The sequence below is a fragment of the Neovison vison genome, chromosome 5 (assembly GCF_020171115.1).
Source record: "Neovison vison isolate M4711 chromosome 5, ASM_NN_V1, whole genome shotgun sequence".
Taxonomy (NCBI): domain Eukaryota; kingdom Metazoa; phylum Chordata; class Mammalia; order Carnivora; family Mustelidae; genus Neogale; species Neogale vison.
The window spans coordinates 58,949,917-58,977,113 of record NC_058095.1 but is presented as its reverse complement, the minus strand read 5'-3'; the positions used below and the strand labels follow the sequence as shown (position 1 = coordinate 58,977,113).

General features: G+C 47.4%; 2 protein-coding genes across 10 annotated transcripts; one reads left to right on the top strand and one right to left on the bottom strand.

The window, feature by feature from the left end:
- Positions 1-289: 289 nt before the first annotated feature.
- On the bottom strand, positions 290-11,658 carry ADPRM (ADP-ribose/CDP-alcohol diphosphatase, manganese dependent). Of its 8 annotated transcripts, none has more exons than XM_044249106.1 (5): positions 10,587-10,635; positions 9,588-9,864; positions 5,314-5,931; positions 4,314-4,430; positions 290-986 (listed from the first exon to the last, which is right to left on the bottom strand). In XM_044249106.1, exons 2-5 carry the CDS (start codon positions 9,697-9,699, stop codon positions 682-684), a joined length of 1,152 nt encoding a protein of 383 aa, XP_044105041.1. In that variant the 5' UTR covers positions 9,700-9,864; positions 10,587-10,635; the 3' UTR covers positions 290-681. The 8 variants fall into 8 exon arrangements, with proteins under 8 accessions (XP_044105041.1, XP_044105039.1, XP_044105042.1 ...); XM_044249104.1 differs by lacking the exon at positions 10,587-10,635 and adding an exon at positions 10,299-10,439; XM_044249107.1 differs by lacking the exon at positions 10,587-10,635 and adding an exon at positions 10,129-10,276.
- LOC122906765 (protein SCO1 homolog, mitochondrial) lies at positions 10,724-26,616 on the top strand. 2 transcript variants are annotated; one of them, XM_044249113.1, is made up of 6 exons: positions 10,724-11,032; positions 12,258-12,348; positions 15,311-15,508; positions 16,272-16,364; positions 20,675-20,790; positions 25,707-26,616. In XM_044249113.1, exons 1-6 carry the CDS (start codon positions 10,781-10,783, stop codon positions 25,839-25,841), a joined length of 885 nt encoding a protein of 294 aa, XP_044105048.1. In that variant the 5' UTR covers positions 10,724-10,780; the 3' UTR covers positions 25,842-26,616. The 2 variants fall into 2 exon arrangements, with proteins under 2 accessions (XP_044105048.1, XP_044105049.1); XM_044249114.1 differs by having other exon boundaries at positions 11,003-11,032; positions 12,255-12,348.
- The last annotated feature ends 581 nt before the right edge of the window (positions 26,617-27,197 follow it).

The window sequence follows — 27,197 nt, the reverse complement described above, 5'->3', positions numbered from 1 at the left end:
AATTCATTTACCCCTGTTGTCTCTAGCTGCTGCCAAACGGACCACACACCGGCAGGCACACAGCCACACTGGCCCTTGGTCCTGCTTTGCTTAGAATCACAAGGCCACCACGTGACTTATCCGGAGGCTCTTCTCATGGCCTCACACGGGAGACCACACATTCACCTGTGAAAGAACTTCTTTGTGGTTTACACAACAGGGATACAAGCCTACAAATGTACAAACAAACACGACAGGTATTTGGAGCAAAAAACGTCCAAAGTTCATTCACATGGCAGGATACACAGAGAAAGCTTACCTGAGCTGGTTTTATTTTTTTATTACGAATTTTAAGGTACATGTTAATACAGGGATACATCCTCCTTGTAAAAAGTAAAAAAGTTTCAGATAAGGCTAAATGAAGTCAGTTTTGAGAAGTACGCCATCCCCTCTCCTCCCTGGGTGACTCAGGCAGCTTGCTTTCATTCATTTTGTTTCCAATCCTCCCCGCTGGATAGATTACCCAGAAGTGACATTTCAGAATATCTCTTCAGCTAGTGCACACTGAGGCCTTAAATACATTTTGTTATGCAAATAGAAAACTAAACAATCAGCCTGAGGATGGGGGGAGGGGAGAGAGAGACAAAAACACAGCGCTCAGCCACCACTCTCCTTCTATAGCCGTGAACAAGATAAATCAGACTAAAGCTGGATTTCCCGCTTATAATTCATAATTCTGTCTGGAACTCTGCCTCTACCTTTCAGCACCATTTTGTCAGGATAGACATAAACGGTGCCGAAAGCCTGGCTGTCCGGAGCCGTTTCAATAACCCCTTCTAGATTGATGTGGTGCACACCGAAGGGGTCCTCACAGTAGCCACCATCGTGAGTGTGACCGGCGAAGAAACACACCACACACTTGTGAGACCAAATGACTGCCAGGGCGTCTCTGTAATTCCAGGCCAGGCACACACTGTCGGAGGCCTCTGGGTAAATGGGAAGATGGCCTGTTAGTTAAAGAGAAGAAGAGTTATGAGCCAATGAGGAAATGTCTTTTTCATCAAAATAAATGGCTAAAAACTAGTACTTAGAAAAAAAAAAGGGATATTGCTACTTATTTCAAATAGACCAGAGAGAAGAACTAGATCATCTCCAGCCATATATCTGCAGCATACGGAAGGGGGAGACAGTCCACGTCCACAGGGAAAGGCCACTGTCCAGGCAGAACCCCTGAGATCCCTATGGCATTCAAAGAGGCACAAACATTGAGAAAAACTGAGGGCATCCCATGCACAACGGTGAGCGAGGGCGGCCAGGAGCCAGGCAGATACCATGCTGGAGTCTCTTAACATGAGTCTCTTAAACATGAGTGCTGGGTACACAGAAAGAGGTACCCCTAAATTTAAGAACAGTTTGGAGGTGGGTCATGGGTTATAGGTCATTTAGACACTCCGTGCTTTAAAACGGATTTAAATACCTCCATGAGGTCCCGGGAGCCAGAGCCATTTTACAGATGAGAACGATGAGAACAGCGAGGTAGAGCACGGAGGTTTTATACTTGGACCCACAGGACATACGTGGAAGTAGAACGAAGAGGATTTCAAATTCCTGATGCCAAGACACACAGGAGATCACATCATATCTCACTGTGGAGCGCAGGCACAAAGCTCCTTCCCTCGGCTTTGCTTCTTGCCCTGAAATCACTTTCCTATTTTGGTACTATTTATTTGTTACCGACGTTTATTCTGAATTTTTCTTATGAGTATTTTTACTGTTTAGTATCAGTTTGTAATACAAGTTACAAAGGAGGGTGTTAGCAGATCCCTAAAGAGTCAAAGGCACCAGAAGAACTTATGAGTATGCAGGAGCACGCCCGTGCGCGCGCGCACACACACACACACACACACACACACACACACACACCACGACCACCCTTGAAGCTGTGATGATGGCTCAGAGTTCAAAGGGGCCCATGACTCTCCAGATCAAAAGGTTACACTGGACTCCTCTGACACAGTGACCTGCTCCCCGCCGCTCCTTGAAACACTGGGCTGCGAGGACACCACTAGTCGCCCACGTCTTCCTCCAGCCTCAGTGGCCACGCGTTCTCATTCCCCTCCATGGGCTCCGTGTCTCTCCACTTCCTACTGGAAGTGCCTGAATGCTTGGACCTTGGGCTCCGCTTCCCTACTAACCCCTAAAGGGCTGGTGATCTAGTAATTTCTCAAATCTAGTAAAGTGATTGGTGATCTAGTGAAGTCTCGAATGTCTTCAGGATTCTTTCCACTCCCACATGTTTATACCCAGCCCAGACTCCCACTCAATTTCAGACCCAACATCCAAAGTGCTTTCTCAGCATCTGCACGGATGCCTGACAGGCAGGCGTCTGAAACTTAACCTTTCCACAGCCAAACCCCTGAACTCCCCATCGCGTACCTGCTCTTAAGGCAGCACCCCGTATGTCAGCGAACAGTGTGCAAGCCTTCCAACTGCCCAGACAAAACCCCAGAGGTGGGGGCAAAATGACCTCTCAATCCCCAAAACGCAAAGTCAAAGGGCAAAGTAAAATGAAAGAAAATTGCTATCAGCCATTTAAAACTTTGCTACAGATAACCTGACGCACCCAGTTGTCAAAGATTTGTTCATCCAGGTTCTGGGCTTATAGTGAAAGAGGAATTTAAGAGGTGGCTAATGTAGACAGGGGCGCAGACGGAAGAGGAGACGGGGGAATCCAGGACAGGGTAGGAAATGAGATGGGAGGGACTCAAGTCTCAGCCAAAAGCATGCGCTGTGACACTACTAGGTCGTTTAATCTCTCAGTCTCCCGATCTCTGAACTGAATGGGTTGATGGTACGACCTGTAGTCCCTCTCAGCTCTAGTATTCTCTGAGGTGACAGACACAGCCTGGCAGTGGGAAGCCAAACAGCAGAGACAGGTCGGGAAGTGTTCTGGTTTCAGGCCATCTATGGTAGAATGCAAGAGGGTCACATCGCATGGACACCTGCTGGGCGTCCCGTACTCTCCAAGCCTGGGAGGACACTTCAAAGTCCCACGGCAGCACACACAATCCCACTCCCATCTACCTGTTTGCCCCACATCAGGGAAAGACTCACAAGTATTTATGGAAGCATACTTTTAGATCAACTATCAGAAGAGCTTGTCGCTTTTAAGGGATTTTCACGTTCATAATTCCATTTGTGCCATCCAGAGAAAAACCAGAGTTTGTAGGCTCCACATTTACCCAAACTTACTCAGCTCACAGAAACAAGTGTGCACAGGAGGGCCTCCCATCCTTGGGACCCCGAGCACGGTCTTCTGTGCCATTTGGCCACATCAGTTCTAAAGTGAGGGTCTACACTCAGTGCCCAAAGTGAGTATACCAGCTATGCTGCAAATCCAAATTCAGTGCCCCGTGTGCGTGTGTGCACACCTGCAGCTGAGTGAATGTTAAGCACCTCCAGAGTCCTATGACCTGTGATGACAGCATGTCTGCAAAAGACGATTCTAGGTGGAAATAACAGCAACCTCGTTTCCTCGCAAACACGTGGCAGAGAGTCTAGAACTGAAGTTCTCACTGCCAGGTGAGTCGCTAACACGGGTCCCGTGACCAGCGTCGCTTCTAACTAGACAGCAGAGGCCCCCAGCTGGCGGCCACCACATTGAACAGCAGGTCTCCTGAGGCTGAGGCCGGGTATGGGGTCTGGCCTGAACTGCTCACTCATGTATCACACTTGACCCATGAACAAGGTTGGAGCCATGCAGATCCACTTATCCACACATTTTTACAGTAAACACAGAAAATATGGTGAATGTGTTTTCTCTTCCTTATGATTTTCTTAAGACATTTTCTTTTCTCAAGCTTATTTATTGTAAGAAGACAGCATATAATACACATAACATCAAAATATGCATCAAACAACTGTTATCCGTAAGGTAGTAGTAGGCCATTTGGAGTTAAGTTACTAGAGAGTCAAAAGTTGTACGTGGATTTTCGACTGTGTGGGGGTCGGGGGGGAGCACGCCTAACCTCCCCCATTGTTCCAGGGTCAACTGTACTACAAGAAACGATTCCATGTGCTGAAATTCTACTCAGAAACCTAAAAGGCCAATGCACAGGCACTAATACATGACAAGATGCTTTTTTTTTCCATTTTACGGTTCTTTCCTGACTCAGCTGTAAAAGTCACTCTCATACTCAGGTTCTCAGTAAAGAAAGGTAAGCATTCACTTGACAGCAGAAGGACATCACGACATAAATACCATTAGTATACTTTCGAGCCTCACTTTTCCGTTCTCTAAAAGGCTGGCATGATCAAGTAATTCAAATACTTACTCACAATCACCACCTTTTCCTGGTTTGTGTCAGAGAATGTGAGAACTTCATTCAACCAGTTCAGCTGGTCTTGGCTGAATCCTCCATTAAACTGGACAAACTGGGGCTCAGAAAGTCCTGAAATGAATGCAGTATGTCAGACCCACCAGATGTCCGCTTTTTCCTCCTTTGGGCACACACACTTGGCTAATGGGGGCATGCCTGCACTTTTCTGTAGGAAAGTGTGGCAGCAGTTGACTTAAAATAGGAAACCACAAGAATTTAGAGCAACAGACAGATAAATGGCCTGTATCCCACTCCCCTGCCTACCCCACTACCTCCGTGTTACACTGAGAACAAAACACGGGCTCCTGGCTGTGTCCACAGGGCCCCGCAAGTCACCCTGCGCCTTGCTGGCCTTTTCCTGAGCCCTTTCATGATGTTAACGTGTCACTCTGCTCAGCACCTTTCCATCTGCCCCACCTCTGTCCTGAACACTCCACCCGCCCCGCACTTCCTGAGGATGACTCCTCCTAATCATTTAGGTTTCTGCTTAAATGTTTTTCTCCCTTGGGGAGGCCACCTCTGACCGGCTAAGCTAAAACACTACCCTGAGTCTTTTACTTTAAAGTTACACTCATTTTCTTGGTAGCACTGATTACTGTGGACGGAATTCTATTGGTTTCATTTATGATCTGTCCTGCCCGCCTACTTATCTTGCTTTCTCCGCTCCTTCCATTAAAAGAACAACAAAGGTGACGCTGTCAGCCTTGCTCTGGCTCTGGAGAGCCAGCCCCTGAAAAAGGGCCTGCCCAAAAGTGGCATTCAGATGCCCGTTAAATAAATGAATCGTGAACTGACAGCAACCAATCCACGCACCATGAGGCCTGTGAGAAATCCTGACCCTGAACAACAGCGACAATATACTTTTACCTTAATCATCCATCTTCCTGCTGAATAAAAAGTAGCTGAAGAATGGAAAGACAATGTATTAGACTCTCAGCTCAAAGGAATAATTCACCTTGCGGACTATTCAACTCCGAGTTTGGATTGTGTTCCCTCAGTATCTTCAGACACTGCTGGTATTTCGGAGAGGACTGATCCACGCCTAAGACGCTCAGGTCATAAGCATCCAGTAAAATGAACCGGAACTGGGGGAAGGGGACAAAGTGATAAGCATAGTAATCCTCCGAAGGCACAGTCTTGGGATCATGCACAATCCGGTCTTCTAGAAACTTTGTGTTAAGTTTAGAATTTGTTAGGTAGTTTCTGCTGAAGTTATAGAACTCATGGTTCCCCCATGTGTGATGAACGGGGACTTTGAGCATCTGGAAAGTGTTCATAACAAGTTCAAGCGACTTTTCGGACACTTTGTATTGCGCGTTATATCCATCAATGATATCTCCCAGCTGAAGCACGCAGCGGGGCGGGCGGCCCTCCGTATTCCAGTGTTCAATAGCACCCCGTAGGTGAAGCAGACTGTGTCTGTAGTATCTCCGTCTGTTTCCTTGAAAGTTATAGCCATCTTCTAAATCAGCATATTGGATATCTGCTATCACTCCAAAGGAGAAGAGAACTTCTGAATTCTCACTCAGGGTTCCAGGCTCAGGTTTAACGTCCATAACCTCCAAATGGGTTTCTAAACAAAATAGAGAACATAACTACACTATAAACATCTTACTTTTCTAAATGGGCTGAAGAGGATGGTAAAGTATTAACAGTTAATCCACCAGGTAGTGTGGTAGAGAGAAAAGCACATGGGTCTTAAAATCTAATTGCCCTACGGCCGAAGTCCCAAGTCTTTGAAAAAGTTCAGTTTTCTCATCTGTGAAATAACCTCTATTCTTCAAAAGAATCATTTACAAAAGGGTATTATCTTGTTAAGGAACAGGCATTCTGTCAAATTCACATCTGGTAGAACTTGTAATGTTTAAGAAATATACACGAGTTTTTTACACATACACACACACAGAGTACTTTCTTCCACAAATACCAAAACAATTCTATCAAAACTTCAGGATTCTGGGCGCCTGGGTGGCTCAGTGGGTTAAGCCGCTGCCTTCGGCTCGGGTCATGATCCCAGGGTCCTGGGATCGAGTCCCACATCGGGCTCTCTGCTCAGCGGGGAGCCTGCTTCCTCCTCTCTCTGCCTGCCTGCCTCTCTGCCTGCTTGTGATCTCTGTCTGTCAAATAAATAAATAAAATCTTTAAAAAAAAAAAAACTTCAGGATTCTTTTTATAGAAAGTTATGTATTATACTCATTCACTGTACTTTATACATTAGATTCCTGCTACAGATTATTTCAGGCTGGATCTTTTGTCTTCTTTGGTAGGTAGGTCACTTGAAAGAACTTGCTTATATTTTATATCTGGGATAACAGGGGGAGGAAATGAAAAAGGAGGGGAATCATTTTAAACATACAAAAACTAAAATATTGATGTGACTATCTTCATTTCTGACAAATAGTTCCTGGTTCTTCGGTTGTTAGATTCCCACCTGAACCAGCTTTTTTTTTTTTTTTTTTTTTTAAGACTTTATTTATTTATTTGACAGACAGAGATCACAAGAAGGCAGAGAGGCAGGCAGAGAGAAAGGAGGAAGCAGGCTCCCCGCTGAGCCGAGAACCCGATTCGGGGCTAGATCCTAGGACGATGAGATCACGACCTGAGCCAAAGGCAGAGGTTTTAACCCACTGAGCCACCAGGTACCCCTGAACCACTTTTTTAAAATCTGAATATTAACTACTCTGTCCCCAAAACCAAAATGGAAAATACATCATCTTTTCTTCTCCCCCGTGATCTGCCACACTAGCCAAGAACAAGGGATTTGGACCTGAAAAGCTATTATTTTACTAGACTGTTTACAATCTAAATTTATAATCATTTCTAATGCCTCAAAAGAGCTAAGAACACTAAAGACTAAAAATAAAAACCAGGGGTGCCTGGGTGGCTCAGACGGTTAAGCATCTGCCTTTCACTCAGGTCATGATCCCAGGGTCCTGGGATCAAGTCTCAAGTCAGGCTCCCTGCTCAGCATGGAGTCTGCTTCTCCCTCTCCCTCTGCCCCTTCCCCTGCTTGTTCTCTCTCTCAAATAAAACATTTAAAAATAAACTAAAAACCATGAACCTAAACAATCAACTATTCTTACAAAAATCTAGAGTACTACACTGTGCTGTGGGATGGAAGCATATTAAACCCTTGTTGTTTCTGAAACAGCTTCATGTGACATTTCTAAAATTAATTCCTGACTCCTGGTCTCCAGTAGCCCACTACAGCTCCCAAGTTCTCTTCAATCATCCGCAGATACGTGAAATGCCTGCTGACAGAGCATCACTGTCCTAGGCAGAGGTGACAACTCCACAGCCGGCAAGAGGGCCAGATGACAGTATGACTTCCTTGAGAATGAGAGGCTTCTTTTCATTCCGAAACTGTTGTCACCAGGGATCCACCCAACTAGGAGCTTCGGTGACTTTCCTTTCTTCCTTAACCAGGTTGGGTATTACTAGCCCTAGCACAGGAATAAAGCAGCATTAGAAAAAGGCTAGAAATCCCAAAAAATGGCTTGGTGTTCTGACACTTTATTTTTTTTGTCCATTTGTTTGTTTCGTCCTGCAGTCCCCATCTGAAAACCCAGTAGCTATCATGCCAGCCAATATGTCTGCAGAGTGGCTCAGATCATCTGATTCGAAACGTGGAGAACTCAAGATACAGTAAACCTAAGACTCATCTAAGTTCGATGAAAACCTGTAGTCTTACTAGGTTTCAAAAGTTTGTGATTCAAAGTACAATTAATAAGAGAGTCCAACCAGAAGATAATTGGGTACATGTATCACTGGAACATTATTACTAAGCTTAAGAGAAAACAGTTTCTGGGGAGGCTTTTATCCTTTGCCAAACGAGCTTGCTTTCATCTGTAAACTCATGGCTTTAAGGTGATAATACATACTGCAGATCTCCTAAGGGGAGCTTTTAGTCTCAATTAATTTGATCTTCTAGGAGAAGCTATTATTTGTGCCTGCCTAGCCAGTATTTATTTCCTGTTCTTCTGGTAACAGCACCTCTCGCCTCTCCAGGCATCTGCACATCTCAGTGTATCCGCTGTGACATTCACCCCCTGGCTGCCAGAAGGGCACACACGTGAGCCAAACCTGGCCCATAAGCACCCAGTTTCTCTCTGGTCAGTTGGGGGTAAGCATAGGACCCACACCGGAGACAGTGAGCAACAGCTCAGGGACTTTTGCTGCAATGACTCGTGCGAAGCTGATGACAAAGGCCAGAGCCGCTGGGGAAGGTTACCTGAGAAGAAACCCAACCTGGAAGGAAGCACATTTGAATGATGCAAAGAAGTCAAGTCCTGGAAACATGACTTGAACACCTGGATCCATCCACCTGTCTCTGCTAGAACTGCTCTCAGTTATTCAGTTCTATCGGCCCTTAAGTTCTCCTCTGGGGTGCTGGGTGGCTCAGTCGGTTAGGCATCCCACTCTTGGTTTCTGTACAACTCATCATCTCAGGGTCATGAGATCGAGCCTCGCACTGGGCTCAGCACTCAGCAGTCTGCTTGGGATTCTCTCTCCCTCTCTCCCTGACCACCCCACCTCGTGCTCCTACACGCTCTCCCTCTCTCAAATAAGTAAAATCGTAAATCAATCAATCAATAAACTCACTCTCCTCTGAGTCAAGCCAAACTGAATTGGCGCTAAGATTCCTGTTGTGTTATGCAAGAAGTCTCATCAGATACACTTTCCACTGGAACACTGTTCAATGTAGAGAAACTCAGGGGTAAATGAAGATACAGCGACCTTTTAAAGAAAATTAAGCAATGTGCTGAGAAGCAGCAAAGGCCGTACACTTCAAAACAGTAATGTGTTTTGGGGTAGAAAACAGATCTGTAATGTCAGACATATGGCTTTTGAAAGTAAGGCTAAGGACAGGGAATATAGTTTTATGAAATAAAGAAATTATTTTTTAATATAGAAGTGCAAACTGATACTGCCAACTGTTAAGAGAAAGAGAGGAAGCAAGGACGAGGTAAACGAATTAAGGATAAAGCTGGTAAAAGAATCACTTTGGCAAATGAAACTTAACAGACCAGTTAAAAACAACACCATATTTTAATTTATATGACTGACATGATTAACATCCAGCAGGGGCAATGACAAAGGTGGACAAAAACTGCATATGCCCACTGCCTGAACGGCTAAGATATTTTGGCGTCTTTCTGGCAATTTGCGGGAAATCTCCCAGGACAAAGAAATACAGATACTATTTTAAAAAAAAAAAAAAAATCTCACCCCCGGGTAACCTCAGGACAGAAAAATTCATTTGAGAACGATGTGAAGTGCACCATGTCCTTGGGGCAGAACTTCCAGAAAATTCCAGCTCAACTCGGGAAGGAAGAAACATGGGTATCAGCAGAGTCCAGCTCGACTGTTGGGCAGGGGCACACTTCCCTGGGCAGTTATGCCAACTCACAGACACAGCGGGCTCCGGTCCCACAAGCACCGGGGCGCGAGCTGCTTCTGCTCACGGGAAGCTCCCTGATCCTACCGAGCCACGCAGGAGCGGAATCTGAAGTTAGGGAAGAGAATTAGAAGGCCCTTCTCCTTCCCCGCCGCCCCCCGCCCTGTTTTTGCTGCTTGCCAAGCCAGCGCGGAGGTGGGCAGGGGAGACGTTTAGGGTGCAGAGACGGGGAGGAAAACACAGGCAAAGAGGATGCGCGTGCAAGCTGCACCTTCGCCAGCCTGGAAAGAGCTGCCCGCGGATGCTCCGCGCCCACGAATACGGGGCTGTCCCCGGGCGAGAGACGCGGTCCCAGGGACCTCATCCCCACACCTGAAACGGCGGCGCGGAGGGGAGCCAGCGAGAGCGTCCAAGGACGCGGCGGCCCAGCCGACAGACTTGGGGAGGGGACAGGGGCGCAGGACCGGCGAGTTCGTGGGCGCTGCTGCTCCCGGCGAGGTGACAGCGCGACGCGGGAAAGGCTGGAAACGCCCGGCGCTCACCTCCCCAGCCCCTCCGATGAACCCGGCGAGTAAGTCCCGAACGGCCCGAGACTGCGTCAAGTGCAACGGGCCCGCCTGCACCCCGGGAGGGAGGCAGGGGGGTTCGCGCCCTGCGGCTCCGGGCGGACCGCGGGGCGACGCGGGTGGGGACCGGGAGCTGGGTGGGGGAGGGCGGCTCTCCCGCCCGTGCCTCCCGCGCCCGCCCGCACCGCCCGCCAGCCAGCTGGCGCCGCGAAGCCCCCGCCCAGCCCCGACTGGGCCCGCCTCCAGCCGCGAGGAACCACCTACCGCGCGTCGACTCCACAGCCCAGGGCTCCCTGGCTACCGGCTGGGCGACCTCGCCACCAACGAGTGGAGCGCAGAGAGCGGCCCCCGGCGGCTTCCGGAGGAAGTGGGAACGGCGCCGGAAGTCGGGGGGCGGGCCCAGGAGGCGCGGTTCCCCCGAGTGCTTGGCGGGGTTTTGGGTGGACCTCTGCCCCAGCATGCTGCTTCCGGGGGGCCGGCTTTGGCGGCTCCTGCCCTACGGGCTCAGAGTCTGGGGGTCGGCGGAGCGGGCCGCCGGAGTGTGGCTGAGGCAACTCGGCGCGCGGCGAGAGGAGGCGAGGCGGACCTCGCAGCTCGCTCGCTGCGGCTGGGGAAGCCGGTCCTGGAGCACCGGGGTGCCGCCCCCGCCGGGGTCGTCCGGCCCGGAGCCGAAGGGCGGCAGAGACCCCAAGCGCCCCTCCAAGCCTGGGGTGAGTGCACACCCGCAGCCCTCCCTTTACTCGTCGCGCCTGCACGGTGCCTCGCGGCCTCCCCGCCCCGTTTGGTGGTGACCTCGGAAGTGGCCTCCGGCTCAGCTTTACCCGGGTCACAGACTCCCCTCCCGCCTTTCCCTTGCTTCGTCCCGAAGTCCAGCCAGGAAGGGAGAACGGGAGAACCGACGTCTTCCCCCACGCGGCTGGATTTTCGGGCTTGGTTTTATTTTTGCGCCGCCTCCTCCCAAAATAACCCCGAAATAGGGCTCGGGTTTTACGTTGACCAGGTTTGAGGACCCAGAGCCTGTTTGCTTCTGTCACTTGAACCCCCCCTTTAGAGGTTTGGCGTATGTGTTGAAATTGAGCAAAAATGAGGGGTCGTAGTTGCGTGCAGGGTATGCCTTTTTCCTTGGTTTCTCTTAGGTTCTAGTTATGACCCCAGGAGAACCTGAGAGCCACTACCTACTAGTGTTGGGTAAGAGAAATGGGGTCTAGAAGCTGGGGGAGGTAGATTAATGAATGAGGCCGAGGTACTCGACATCTTACCTTGGGACTTGAAAAAGAGCGCAAAGAAATAATTTGCAAGAAGCTTATTTCTGCTTTCGCCTTGTTACTTCTGGAAGCCAGAGTTAGATCTACCTCCCGAATTTCGTTTGGTTGATTTATGTTCCCAGTGTCAGCACAATCATATCATTAACCGGTTTTGAAATCAGCATTTGGTGTCAGGGTGACCCTTAGTAACAGTCATGGGACTTGAGCTTTGGGTCGTCTTTCACATGAAATGCGCTTCACGACTTTTTTTTTTTTCTTTTTTTTAAAGATTTTGTTTATTTGTCAGAGGGAGAGAGCACAAGCAGGGGGAGCAGCAGGCAGAGGGAGAATCAGGCTCCCTGCTGAGCAGGTAGCCGGATGTGGGGTCGATCCCAGGACCCCAGGATCATGACCTGAGCTGAAGGCAGACGCTTAAACCAACTGAGCCACTTGGGCGTCCTGCACTTAACCACTTTCCCTTTAGAAGTGCATGGCCCTGTCATTGTCATCACAGCCCAGATAGAACCACCCACTGTCAGTACTTTCTCACCCCAGAGTCACAGGAACATTCTGTGTATTTAACGGGATCAAGACCTGTGTTTATGTACATTAAACGCCATGATAGTAAATTTAGTATGGTTAAATGTTTGCATCTTACTAGTATTTTTATCTGAAATCTCTGCCCCAGTAGCCTGTTTCCTGGAAGTCTTTGGCATTCACATTTGCAATCGGTGGAGCTTTATTGGCTGGAATGAAGTACTTCAAGAAAGAAAAGACACAGAGTAAGTAGATCTCCTCTGGGCAGCTCAAAATGAAATCCTTTTCTAACATCTTTTCTTTTGTTTTTAAACTGCTTATTTTTAAATAATTTTAGATGAACAGAATAGTTAGAAAGTTGGCATAGAGAGTTCCTATCTATGTACCTTTCACCTGGTTTCCGCTGTGTTAACAAATTATATAACCATGGCTCATTTATCAGAACTAAGAAATTAAAGTTGGTGCAGTACTATTCACTTGAATTGGAATTCACCAGTTTTTTCATTGTCTATCGTCCAGGATCTAGTCCAAGGTACCAGTGTCTAACAATCTAAAAAGACTTAATGTGGACTGAATTGGAGGAGGGTGGTATGAAGCCCAGAGGGTACAGAGATGACTAAGATGTAGTCCAGCCATTGACGTGCACAGGACAGGGGAGCAGACACGGAAGTAAAGTATTTCACTAGCTGAGGTTCTGCTAGGCCAGGGGCAAGGGCGCTCTGAGGGCCAAAGAAGGGTCAACCCCTAACCACTTTGAGTGTCAGCAGAGGGAGAGGCTGGACAGAGGCTGACCACAGATGATGGACAGAGATTGGGAGAACCTGGTCAGTGGGTGCCAGGAACGGGTCTGGATTAGCACAGGAAATTCGCTTAGAAATTGTTTGCAAGAACTTTATATTTTAGTGACTGTTCCAGGCTTTTTGTAAAGATTTTATTTATTTGACAGAGAGCACAAGTAGGCAGAGAAGCAGGCAGAGAGACGGAGGAAGCAGGCTCCCTGCTGAGCAGAGAGCCCAATGCGGGACTCAGTCCCAGAACCCCGGGATCATGACCTGAGCTGAAGGCAGAGGCTTTAACCCATTGAGCCACCCAGGCGCCCCAGCACCCCACCGCTGGACTACAACTTAGTCATCTCTGTACCCTCTGGGCTTCATACCACCCTCCTCCAATTCAGTCCACATTAAGTCTTTTTAGATGTTAGACACTGGTACCTTGGACTAGATCCTGGACCAGATGATAGACAATGAAAAAACTGGTGAATTCCAATTCAAGTGAATAGTACTGCACCAACTTTAATTTCTTAGTTCTGATAAATGAGCCATGATTATATAAGTTCCAGGCTTTTAAGTTTTGGGTTAGAAGTTTCCAATAAGCCTTTAAAATATCACTTAAACCTGTTTTGGTTCTTTAGAGTTTCTTTTGATGCCATGATACAAAGAATGTGTTTAAATCTGCAAGGATTCATAGGCTTTACACCTTAGCAATATAAGATCCGTATCGATATGTAGACGTGTTTCATTTGTATCATATATGTATGTGATCATTATGGTCTGATGAGAAATTAAGTTCCTTTAGTTTCACAAAGAAACAGATCTGAGAAGCTGGGGAAGTAGTGGCAGAGACAGTTCTAGGATATGCAAGCCTTTGGCTTTAGTTTGGAATTCCACCTGCAGTAGTAGTTGTTTTATTTAAAAAAAAAAAAAAAAAAACTATCGGAAGTATTTCTAAATTATCTGAGAGTATTTGCCGACGTGATGCCTCATCAAATACCTCATTGTGTACTTTTTTACAAACGAGTACATTCTCCCGACATAGTCATAATGCCTCCATCCAATCAGAAAATTAACATCGACGTGTTAACTGCCGTTCAGCCTTCAGACCTCATTCAAGTGCTGCTTGCTCCTTGATGTTCTGTGTCGCAGAAGGGTCGGGTCAGAACCATTCCTGCTCCTGCATATCTCTGCAGTCCCCTTCCACCTGTCCTAGTCTCTTCAGTCTTCATGTGATTTCCATGACCTTGAGAACTGTTATTTTGTAAAATTGTCCCCTAGTTTGGGTTTGTCTGATTTCCTCACAATTTAGATTGGGTCCTATCTTTTTGGCAAGAATGTCCCCAAAGTGATTCTGTGTTCCCACTGCTTCTAGTCCGGTGCCATGTGATTTCAATCTGTCCCATTACTGATACTGCTCAGGTTGACCGTGTGTCTGTCAGGCTTCTCTACCGAAAATCCAGTTAACATGGATTTTGTGGTGTGTGTTTATACACGTAAATACTGTAGTCTGCACCAAACTCTCTGTGTACGTGTGCCCAGACACCTGCTTTCCTATGTATTCCGAGCATTGTAACCCGTATTCTCTTTATTTAGAAGCTTAGATTGTCCCATATTGATCCTTGGGAGTCTGAGCAATTTCCTGTTCCTTTTCACCTGCCTCCATTGTTCTCTGAGTTATTCCTAAAATCTGGCTCATTTTGTTCGTCCTCCATTTCTCCACACAACCGTTTCCTTTTGGTGGAGGATGATAGAAGTCAGGATGGGCTCATCGCTGCTGGGCTGTGTCTGCTCCAGGGTCCTCTCTGGAGACAGAGCTAGAAACTAGACGTATGTACTTACATGTTTATTTCCTTCTCTATCTGTATGTGTCTCAGCCCTGAGGTTCACACCGGCACCCACAGTCTCTGCTCCATGCTATGGGGCACGTTCTGATTGTCTCTGTCCATCATTCTACCTCTTCTGCCAGGTGTGACTCTTACCTTTAATATGCTTTTTTATGATTCATCCCTGCTTGTAACTTAGGTCCCATTGCCGCTGTTCCCACCCCACTCAGATGCCCTCCTCAGGACACTCAGGCTAACCCTGCAGATGCCAGGCCACCCAGCCTGCCACACTTGGGCTCAGACAGTCCGCTCTGGGCCATAGCAGCCCCCACCCCACCCAGTCCTAACATCTGGACTGTCCTAACATCTCCTTTTCCAGGAGAGGAAGCAATATCTTTACCACTTGGTTTTCTTACCGCCCTTACTACACACCATAGCATTTGATTTGATTTTGTTCATTGCTGGATCTTATTTTTTAAAGAGACTTTTTAAGCTGCTTGGAAACAGTCTGTGCTGCCACAGTCACGAGTATAGAACTGACCGTACCTCAGGCATTTCGGTGCCTGTGGCTAGACTGACTTTTGTAACCTGCGTGTCTGTATCTCTTCCAGAGCTGGAGAAGGAACGGCAGCGAAGCCTGGGAAAGCCTCTGCTCGGGGGCCCATTTTCTCTCACGACACATACTGGAGAGCCCAAAACCGACAAAGACTACGTGGGTCAGTGGGTGTTGATTTATTTTGGTTTCACTCATTGCCCTGATGTCTGCCCAGAAGAACTAGAAAAAATGATTCAAGTCGTGGATGAGATAGGTAAGCTGTTGCTGACTATAAAAAGTACGTTTGCGTTACCACGCTTTTCATGTTCTTACATTTCTGTCAGGTCGCGTGTCGTGATCATTCAGGCTCCTTGTGAGAACATAAAATCTCCGTGTCGCATTGTTCGCTGCTTTGATTCCTGTGGCCATATTGTCTACCAGAGAGAGCTTGTTCTGACACTGAACGTCAGATTGCTTAAAGATGCCGGGGAGGTCTGGTTTCCCATAGCTCTGCATTGTGTCCCTTCCTTGATTGTGGACGCCCGCCACTGACCCTGCCCTCGTCCCCATGACACACAGACCCGGAAATCACCAGTACAGTCTGTCATGTGGTCAGTCAGCGGTAGTTACTGCCAGTGAGGGCGCAGTCTACGTCCTTCTTAAAATAGATTGTTTCAGGGGATTTGGGCCTTGTTGATGGCTACTTTGCCCTTAAGATGCAGTGTGGGAAGCAGACTGCGAACATCAGATTGGATCAGGACACGAGATAGCCACACGATGTGATCTGGGTAACGTGCACGCGCTGGTGCAGGTGTTAGGTGGGATAAGGACCTAGTTCCGCTGCAGAGGCTGTGGACATCTCCTCCTCCTCCTCCCACAGGCCATCCCATCCCCTGCCCCAGCCTCTCCACTGGAACATCCGGTGTCCATCTATTTCCTGAACGCCTTGCTGTAGCACTTCCTGCTCTCCATTGTTCATGCTGCTGTCCTCTTTTCCCCTAGAGTGTGAATACTGACCGACCAGAACTTTCTTTCAGATAATATTCCAACTCTGCCAAATTTAACTCCACTTTTCATCACCATTGACCCAGAAAGGGACACAAAAGAAGCCATCGCAAATTATGTGAAAGGTATGTTTTGTTAATAATATTTACATCTCGGGGTGTCTGGGTGGGTAAATGAGTTGAAACATCCAACCCTTGAGTTCAGCTCAGGTCATTTTCTCAGGGTCGTGGGATTGAGCATCAGGCTGTCTGCTCAGTGGGGAATTTTCTGGAGAGTCTCCCTCTCCTCCCCCACCCTACTCATACACTTGCTTTCTCTCTCTCTCTCAAGTAAATAAAATAAAAATATGAAAAGAATAATAAGACTTTACATCTGTTTAAGCTCTTAAAGTTTCTGAAAGATCACCTCATTTAACCTTACATGACTCGTGGAATAGGGAGGGCAAATGACAGATTCAGATGAAAAGATGAGGCTCCGTTGTAACTTTGGCTGATCAGCAAATAAACAGGTTTCTTAATTCCTAATGCACGGCTCTTTTTATTTCGTCCCAGGAAAGGCTGAACTTGGCCTTCACATATCAACAAAGCTGACAATGATGAGTAGAGAGTGAGGACACATGGCTTCTAGTTCCAGCTCTGCATCTCACTCTCTGTAAAATTAGTACAGACGTATGTCCTGGGGGCATGCAGATTGGGAGATGAGAGACTATACACAGTTTGAGTTCCTAACACGTATTTTGTAAATCCAGAATGTTTATTATGACAGAGACGTGTAACTTTCCATGGAAAAGTTGAAACATCTCCACATGCAGGTTAAAACCTATGAGGAGGCACTTTTACAGACTAAGTTATGACAGAATTAAGGATGAGTACCTCGGTTCTTCTGAGCTTGGGCAAATTGTGTAATTTCTTGGGATTCAAATTTCTTTAGCTGAAAAATGACAGTAAATCTGTCTTGTTATAGGAGTGACAACATGGGTGCTAGAAAATCAGGAATTGGAATTTTATTTTATGTTATGTTACTTTATTTATTTGAGAAAGAGACAGTGAGAGCATGAGAGAGGAGAGGGTCAGAGGGAGAAGCAGACTCCCCGTGGAGCTGGGAGCCCGATGCGGGACTCGATCCCGAACTCCAGGATCATGACCTGAGCTGAAGGCAGTTGCTTAACCAACTGAGCCACCCAGGCGCCCAGGAATTGGAATTTTAATTATGGTGAAACTGGCTAAGCTACTGGTCAAAAGAACTAATGAATAGTTTTACATTTAATGTTACATATGACGCATTATCACACATACTGTCTAAAACTTTGAAGTTATTTTAGTGTGTTTCATGGAGGACCTGCTGTGTCTTCTGTCGTGTGACCTATTTATTGAGCTATAACAAACATATGCTAACATGTACATGTATTAAGTGTGCGGTCTGTTAGCTTTCATCGTGTGTCCGCACTTGTGAGACCATCACTGCGGTGGAAAACTGGACGTTCCTGTCTGCCCCAGCGGTTTCCTTGCACCCTTGCTTCTCCCTCCCCTTTGCCCCCACTCCGGTCTCCGGCACCCACTTATCTGCTCTCTGTCAACATAGGTTACTTTGCATTTTCTAGAAGTTGATGTGAAAGAATTGTACACTGTACTTTTTTTTTTCTTTTTTAATGGCTTCTTTCCCCATAAAGAGGCTTTTGAGACTCATCCATGTTTTCGCCTGTGTCCGTGTTCACCCTTCTGTTGCCGAGCCTTGTTTTGTTGGTGGACACGGGTTACTTCTAGTTCGGGGTTACTTTAGTTCTAGCACCCATGTTGTCACTCCTATAACAAGAGCAGTCAAGTCCAAATCTTTGTACGGAAACGGACTTTCCATTTCTCTGGAGTAAATGCATCCGAGTAGGTTGTGGGAGCATATGCTGGGTGCACGTTCATCTTTTTTAGAAACTGATGAACAGTGTTCCAGAGTGGTTGTACATTTTCACACTCCCGTCAGCCATGTGTGAGAGCTCCGGCTCCTGCCCACTCACCCTCACCTGATGTGGTCAGCCTTTAATTTTAGCCATTTCACTAGGAGTTCGGTGGTTACTCATCGTGGATTTGATATGCTTTACCCTAATGACCCTTGGGAGTGGGCGCCTGGGGCGCAGGGGTGGCACAGCTGCACAGTTGATTGGAGTATCTGACTCTTGGTTTCCACGCAGGCCTGATCTTGGGGTCCTGAGATTGAGCCCCTTGTCAGGCTCTACACTCAGCGGGGAGTCTGCTTAGGATTCTCTCTCCCTCTGCCCCGTCCCTCCCCCCACTCACTCATTCTCTCTCTCAAATAAATAAATGTTTGGAAAAAAATACTAAGCATCTTTTCATGTTCTTATTTATGATTCTGTATGTCGTCTTTGGGGAAGCGTCTTTTCACAGCTTTCACTCGTTTCTTTGGGGCTGTTTTACTTGCATTTATCACAGACATTTTCTCCCAGCCTGTGGCTTCTCATCTCAGTCTCTCAATGTGCCTTGAAGAGTGGTTTTTCAGTTTTGATGAAATCCAGTCTATTAGTATATTCTTTTGTACATAATTCTTCTGGTTTCATTTGTAAGAAATTTTTGCCCAACCAGAGGTTAGGTTTATTTTTCCTTGAAGTTTGGAGTTTCTATTAGATACTTAAGGCAAATACATTTTCATAGTGTGCAGGCTTAGAGGAATGTGAAGAAGGACAATAGTTATTTCCTAAATAAGTAAAAAGCAGGTCTGGCTCATGGGTGACAGACGATCTCTGTTGTAAGTGTGTTATGGTGGCAGTGGTTTGTTACTGCCGGTTACCCGAATCCTAAATGTCCCCAGATGAGAGAGCTGAGTTCTTGCAACGGAATTGCAAAACCCTTACAGTAATCTTCTTCACTGGCACATACCTACACCTGTTTAAGCTTTTAGAGTTTTTGAAAGCTCCATTCTTTCAAAATTCTTTACTAGGTAGGGGCGCCTGGGTGGCTCAGTGGGTTAAAGCCTCTGCCTTCAGCTCAGGTCATGATCCCAGGTCCTGGGATCAAGCCCCACATCGGGCTCTCTGCTCAGTGCGGAGCCTGCTTCCTCCTCTCTCTCTGCCTGCCTCTCTGCCTACTTGTGATCTGTCTGTCAAATAAATAAAATCTTTAAAAATATATTCTTTCCTAGGTATGTAAATAGGGGGAAATGTAGAAAATTACTGCAATTTCAAGGATTTTTCCTTAAAAATGTCTGGACGTGCAACTAATTTAGATGCCATTCCCTTTTCTCTCTACTCAGAATGGGAAGGAAAACCTTCTTGCATTTTCAGTATCTGAGCAGTTTTTCAAATCAGAATGAATTAAGAAATGACAGTAGGCTTTTTTCCTCCACTTCTGGAAGAAGGTCCTGCTGTTAGGTGTTGGACTGCCCTCTCTGTAGTCTGTTGAACCCAGGTATTTAAGTGACTTCCGCCAGCTCACTTCCCTGAATCCCAAAAACCAAATAGCTGGTGCGTGCCGTGAGATTGTTTGCTGGACAATGAGATACAGCCGTTGGTGTGGGATGACTGAGTTGTGGAGCAAACCTTTTTTTCAGAATATGATGAAAACCTGTCCTGCCTGATTCTTGACAATATCTGTAAATGTCACATGTCTCGGAAGTATATCTAAATATTTAAAAACAACCAAGTTCTTTAAAAATGTGATTTAAATAATTAAAATCCATTCCCTCCGGGTCTTTACAAGATCGTTTTGAAAGGATCTGACTTACATGTTACAAAAAACCAGCTTTGGGTGTCCTTGGTTTATCTCTACCTATTTCTTCTTTTCAGTTTCACTGATTTCTGCACTCATTCTTTTCTTCTGTTCGCTTCAGATCTAATTTGCTCTTCTATTTCTAGCTTCCTGTGGGGGATATTTAGAACCCTGTTTTTAGGTCTCTCATCTTCTCCAGCGTACCAGTTTGGTGCCACAAATGTCCCTCGGAGCCCTGGTCTGACTGTATCCCACAAATTTTGATAAGTTGTGTTTTCATTGATTTCTGCTCACGGGTTTTCATTTTCACTTAGTTCATAATACTTTCCGATTTCTCTTGAGATCTCTTCTCTGATCTGTATTATTATTCAGAAGAGCATTTCATCTCCGTGTGGTTTGGGATTTTCCCCTTTTCTGTTACTAACTTCTTGGTTAACTCCACTGGGGTCTGCAAGCACATGTCATACGGTTTCTGTTCTTTTAAATGTGCTGTGGTGCACTTGATAGCCCAGAAGGTGGCTTGTCTTGGAGACATGACATCTTTATCACAGAAGAGAATTTGCATCTGTTGTTTTCCTGTGGCTCGCGAGGGCAGGTGGTCAGGGACCCACAGAAGAAAGTGGCTTTAGAACTGAGACTGGTTTTTAAAGTCGAGGTGGGGAGGCGGATTTTGCTTGCTTCTCATCTTTCACTGTGTTTCTCATTATTCCCCCCCCCCCCAGAATTTTCTCCCAAACTGGTTGGCCTGACTGGCAGCAAAGAAGAGATTGATCAAGTGGCCCGAGCGTACCGGGTATATTACAGCCCTGGCCCCAAGGACGAGGACGAGGACTACATAGTAAGTAAATGCTCGGGTCGGCCACGGCCGGCTCTCAGGCCCCACACGGTCGTACAGCTCAAGTGACTGGCTTCAGAAATGAAAAAGAGGCTGAGATCTGCACGAATTCCTCAGGAATTGGGGATATTTGAAAGGACAAAAGAAGTATCGCCTTTTTAAGGCTGCTTGTTTAATGTAGAGTCACTGTTCACGTAACTTCATTGCCCATTACCCTTCTTAGTGGCCCATAAAATTATGGAAAAGTACACAGCAAGTGTTATTTTAGATTCAGTAGAACCTGCTGCTTGGATACCACGTTGGAAATAAAGAGAAGCCATCGTTTGGAGACAGTGGTTCTTTGAGTTCAAAACATAGTGTAGGCCAGTCATAATGACTAAAATTAAGTCAGGAAATGACAGATGCTGGCGAGGATGCGGAGAAAGGGGAACCCTCCTACGCTGCTGGTGGGAATGCAAGCTGGTTCACCCACTCTGGAACACAGTATGCAGTTCCTCAGAAAGTTGAAAATAGAGCTACCGTACAACCCAGCAATCACACTACTGGGTATTTACCCTAAAGATACAAATGTAGTGATCCGAAGGGCATGTGCACCCGAATGTTTATAGCAGCAATGTCCACAATAGCCAAACTATGGAAAGAACCTAAATGTCCATCAACAGATGAATGGATAAAGAAGATGTGGTACATATCTACAATGGAATAGTATGCAGCCATCGAAAGAAATGAAGTCTTGCCATTTGCGACGATGTGGATGGAACTAGAGAGTATTATGCTGAGCGAAATAAGTCAATCAGAGAAAGACAATTATCATATGATTTTCCTGATATGAGGAAGAGGAGATGCAAAATGGGGGGTTTGGGGGTAGGAAAAGAACAAATGAAACAAGATGGGATCAGGAGGGAGACAAACCATAAGAGACTCTTAACCTCACAAAACAAACTGAAGGTTGCCGGCGTCAGGGGGGCGGTAGGGAGAGGGTTGCTGGGTGATGGACATTGGGGAGGGTATGTGCTATGGTGAGTGTTGTGAAATGTGTAAATCTGGTGATTCACAGACCTGTACCCCTGGGGCTAATAATACGTTATATGTTAAGGGGGGGCGGGAAGAAAACATGGTGTAGATTCTCCCTATGTCCCCAGGGAAGAAGCGTAAGCAGCAGTGTGAGGGCCTGGGGAACTGCATTTTTGGAATGCCTCAGAGTTCTGAAAAGCAAGAGAAAAGATTGAAAGCTGTGAAAAGGTAGACTTCCTGTAATGTGTGCTTTTCTAGGATCGGTATGCCTTGCACTGTTCTGTGTTTATATTTGCCTTCTGCCGCGGAAGGACAGACAGAGCCAGTGTTCAGTAGCGCCGGCCCACGGGCCTGGGGAGGATGGTGCGCTCCTTGTGCACAGCCCCGCCCACCCAGGTTTCTTCTCAAACTGGACATTTCTTCCTTCCCGTGAATAGTTGACCTTGTAGGAGTGGTTCCATTTTTCCCCTCGTGCTCTGGCTTCTCTGTCACGTTGGTTGGGCAAAGCGACTAGTCATGAGTCTGTCTACAAACCGTGGTTTGGGTGAGCCCACTCTCAGATGGATGCCCAGCTGTCCCAAGCTGCTCCCCGTGTGTCCTGTAAAACACCTGGGGACGTCGGGCTGTGTGGTCTGCGTTGACTGGTTGGTCTTGGCTCAGCAGGAACACGTCATTTTTATGGTGTCTGCCTGTAACCAGCAGCGACACCTAGTGCCCTGTGGGTCTTAAACGTGCCTTTGGGCACTGAGGCTTGTACTCAGTCGGAAGGTGGTGCCGCACAGAAACCAGAATGGCAGTGGTCACTTTTTGCATTTTAAAGATTAGAATGCAGATATTTAAGTCTTTTTTTTTTTTTTAATTTTTATTTACTTAGAGAGAGAGTGAGAGAGAGCGGGGCTGGATCCCAGGACCCGGGAGATGGTGACCAAAGCTGAAAGCAGACACCTAACGGACTGAGTCCCATGGGCACCCCTGTAGACACTTGAGTCTTATAGAGAGTTGCAGAAGCCCCTGGAATACATGCTGGACCCTGTCTGAGACCTGCTAGCCCACTGCCCTAAGAATTTGACCTTTTTCTCAGACACAGTGAGTTAGACGCCTGAAGCTAATGGAAACCTGCGTGTTACTAAGTGCGCTGGAATTACAGGTACAGCAGCAAGAACCAGTAGGTCGTTGTACACATTCGCTAAGCCAACCAGTAGGGGGAGGCGCTCTCCAGCTTGTTGGGTTTCTCACTGCTACGCCTTCTGTGCCTTGAGGTCATAGATCTTCCTCCACAAAACAGTATGGGAAGCTTCCGTCAAGACCTAATGCCGGGCCCGCGGGGAGTGAGGGAGTGTCTTAAGAGCTGGGGTGTAACCGAGTGAGGTTTTCTCAATCTCAGGAGCTGCAGAAGGGAAGCTTTCTGGCCCGTGGAGTCTTTGGACAGATAGGACGTGTCCGGTGGGCACGCCAGACACTGAGGATGCCGTTGGAGGCTGAGCGTTTATGTCGCCGTGTTATATATATGATGGTCCCTCCGTCTGCGTTACGTACCAAGTGTTTCTGAAAAACACTGCTACTTGGGGTGCCTGGCTGGCTCAGTCTATTAGGCGTCCAACTCTTGATTTTGGCTCAGGTCATCATCTCAAGGTCGTGAGATGGAGCCTCTGCCCCTCGCCTCCTCCTTACTCTCTCTGTTAAAAAAGAGAGGGAGAGAGAAAGAAAAAAAAACACTACAATTGGCTTTTGAACCCCAAAGAAGATGTTCTGTTCCACTCAAATGAGTGGGAACTATACAATGTAATGCCACTTTCTACCTATTAGATCAGCAGAGGTCAGAGATTTGAAGTATTGTCAAAATCTAGTGTGGGTAAAGGGAATACACTGTCGGAGTGCATTTGGAAGAATAGGCAGGACCCTGTGTGGATGGTAGGAATTTAAGCGATACACCCTGTTCAGGTGGCAGTCCGTCACATTGGACGCGGAATACCTTTTACTTTAGAGATTCCACTCTGGGGGATTTGTCTACACCTGTACCCTACAGCACTGTTCTTGGAGAAGACTGAAAACCGGAAGCCACCGCGTACACACTCCAGGAACAGAGTGCGGTTCCTTGTAGAATGGGGAAGCAGCTGCCCGGTGGTGGTACTTCTGCACGGATGGTGCTGGTGGTGAAAGAAGTAGGCAGGTGCGGGCAGTTTCTCTGGAAGCATCCAGAAGGAACTGATGGCAGTGGTTCCCTCTGGGCACAACGGAGGGCCTCTGGGTGTCTGGAACGAGTGGTAGATCTCCAGTGCGTGAGTTCACTGTTGTGCTCATTTTTATGTGTGCACGTTACCTTTTCAAAACATAGGGAACGTATACGTGTGTCCAGAAAACTCACCCATTAGAAAATTTGCATTGCTGGTCCTCAGTAGGATGCCAGCATGAGCTGATTGGTAGGAGGGGGGACTGTGAAAGTGGACAGACCCGGGTCCTAAGCTTAGCTCTGGCGGTAACGACTTGGCTTACTCTCGAGCCCTTTGGGTCGTCTGTAGAGGAGCAGGGTACCAGACTCCCAGGACAAGGGCGCTTGAGAATGAGTATGCCCTTCAGCACAGCTTCCTTCTCTCCTAGGAGCTACTTACTCCCACCTTAAAGTCCTCTGTGTTAGAAACACACAGTGATACGCTGTGCCCACGAGTCACTGGACATCAAGACGTAACAACCACAGACAAGTTTGGCAGATGCAGATAGAACAATATTTCCATTGTATAGTAACATATTAAGAACGCTCGTCAAAGAAATCCACTGGAGTTTAGTCTTCTAAGGAAGAGGGAGCATAGAGTGGGGAAAAAGAAGAAGTCAGGAGAAGGATGTAGGCCACAGAGTCACGCTTGCACAGCAGAGCCTCCGCTGGCCCTCTGGCCGATATGCAGTGCAGAGAGGCGCAGCTCCCCGTCCTGCTCCTGCAGCGGGTTATTCCAAGATGCGTGGAATCACCAGCTGTTGGAGCCCTTGGCCTACATTCCTTCCTTATGTGCTCAGGCAGGTGACTCTTTCCATTCGCTCTGTCTTTACGAACGTGTGTGTATAAAGAAGTAATAAGCTCGCAGACCTGTGTTGCGCAGCGGGTGCATTTGGAGGGTGGCCCCAGTGTGGTATGTGTGATCACATTTCTGTCTTCCTTTTCATCTTGCCAAATAGCAAGTCAAGCCTGCAGTGAATTCCAAGGACGCCAGGCACCACGTCTTCTGCTCATTTAAACTTGGATTTGGTGGAAGCCTATAAATAAAAACATTGAGGACTAGTCTAAGCCTAACTTAGAGCTGGGAATGTTTTCAGAGCTTTGCCTGAAAAAGAGATAATAAATTGAAGATGACCCATTGGAGACCTAGCATTTATGGCTCCTGAGAAGTTTCCAGGTCATCTGCTTCTGATGGGATCATTCTGCATAGTATAGACAAATTTCCTAGGAGAGGAAACCCTTGTTTTCACATTTCCATTTGCATCGCTAATATCAGGACTAAATAGTGTGCTGGAATTTATAAATTATAAACTCAAGAGTATGGGGTGAGTTTTCTGGATTCTTCTCCTAAAATGTGGTAGGCAGCATTGAGGTGCAGTGCACTAACCAGTGCTTCCGAAAGCCCTAGCCGGTTCGTGGAAGGAGATTCTCAGAGATTGTGTGGGTATGCATGGTACAGATAGAACCAGAATTCCAAACCCTCCCTGCTGTTCACAGCAGTAGTCGGTGCGAAGTTCTGGAACCCAGAAGATTTTAGTTATTTGTCACCACAAGTTTATTAGAGGAGGCTCCGAGCCATTCTACAGATGACAGATAGGCTATTGAAGCATGAGCGTGGAATTCTCTACTGCAGCACTCAGTAAAATAAGTGTATTTTGGTAATGTTTGTGTCCGCTCTCTCCCCACTTCTCTGCAGGTGGATCATACAATAATCATGTACTTGATTGGACCAGATGGTCAGTTCCTAGATTATTTTGGCCAGAACAAGAAGAATGCAGAAATTGCCGGTTCCATCGCTGCGCACATGAGGGAACACAGGAAGAGGAGGTAGCCCGGGCCGCGGCTGGCGGTGTGTTCTCTTGCGAAAAAGGAGAAGAGCTTTGTCTCCCTTAGGAGCCACATGTGTATGCACTCGCACTCATATTTGCAACCCACAGAACATCCTTCGCACCGCAAGAACACCTGTCTTTGGGACAGGGCATGTCACTTTGGGTTCAGCCAGGAGAGTTCTTGGAACCATGAAGATTCCTGCCAGGCAGGCACTTGAGCGCAGGGGACCAGGTCAGCGTGAAGCTAGAGGAGTGGACCCCGGGAAGTGGGGGAGGCTGGGCAGGTACGTTTCCCCACGGCAGCAGGGCCCTCGGATCAGCGTCGCTGCCTCTCCGTTGCCCTGGACCCTTGTCCAAGGTGTAGGCCTGAAATCCAAAAAGGGTGACATTTCCTTAGTGCCCTTGCTGTTCCTCTTTGAGTTCTTGGTGGCGGGTAACAGTCCGATCGGGCCCTCGGACATTCATCGTGAATCTTCAAACATGAAAGCATGCATGTGTACAGTCCTGCGTGCTGGCAGATCTCACGGTCACATCCACATTGTGTTCCCTTGTCAGCTGCTGAGTTTACTGATGAAGAGGAAATCTGTTGTTTGGGGGAAGACCGCTAGATCAGTTTCTCTAGGGATCTTTTATGTGATTTTAATTGAAACATGCTGGGTTTTCAGTGATCTACCAGATGGATAGAAGAGGATCTCGATCATGACTGTGACTCAGGGCACTTGTCTGCCGAGACTGGGTTGCAGTGGGTGTGAAATAAAGGTGTGTGCGGTTTTGCAAGCCTGACCTTTATATTGGGTGCGCACAGCCCTTGGACTCGTGGAGCCTCCTGGGTGCTTGCTACAGCCCAGGTTCCTGGCCAGGGCTGGATCTGCAGGCTCCAGAGTGGGATGCAGACCCCTGCACTCAGAAATCACCTGTAGGAGCCTCAGGTGCCATCGGCCTGGGGCCCAAGCCTGGAGAGTCTTGTGTGGGGAAGCAGGGGTTTGATCTGGGTGGGTGAAAACCTGACCAGCTTTTGGTGGGACCATCAGAGTGCGGTGCATACAGCCATCCAGGAAAGTGACTACCTAGTCATGGGATGAATCTTCTGTTTGTGAAGTCAGCTTCCCTGGGTGTCTGGGCCTGACCGTCTCTCTCTTCCACCTGGAGCTGCTCCCCAGGGCAGCTCTGGAAGGTTCTGTAAATCCTAACACAGCAGGTATCATTTCTAGTCAGACGACAGTTTTCTTAAACGGCGCTTGGGTTTCACATGCACGCGATACAGGCCGGTCTGTGGAAAAGAAAAGCCGTGAGCCCTGTGGCGGCTCTATAGGCTGCACTGTGTCGCCCCCGCCCCCCAACAAGGATCCGTCTGGTGA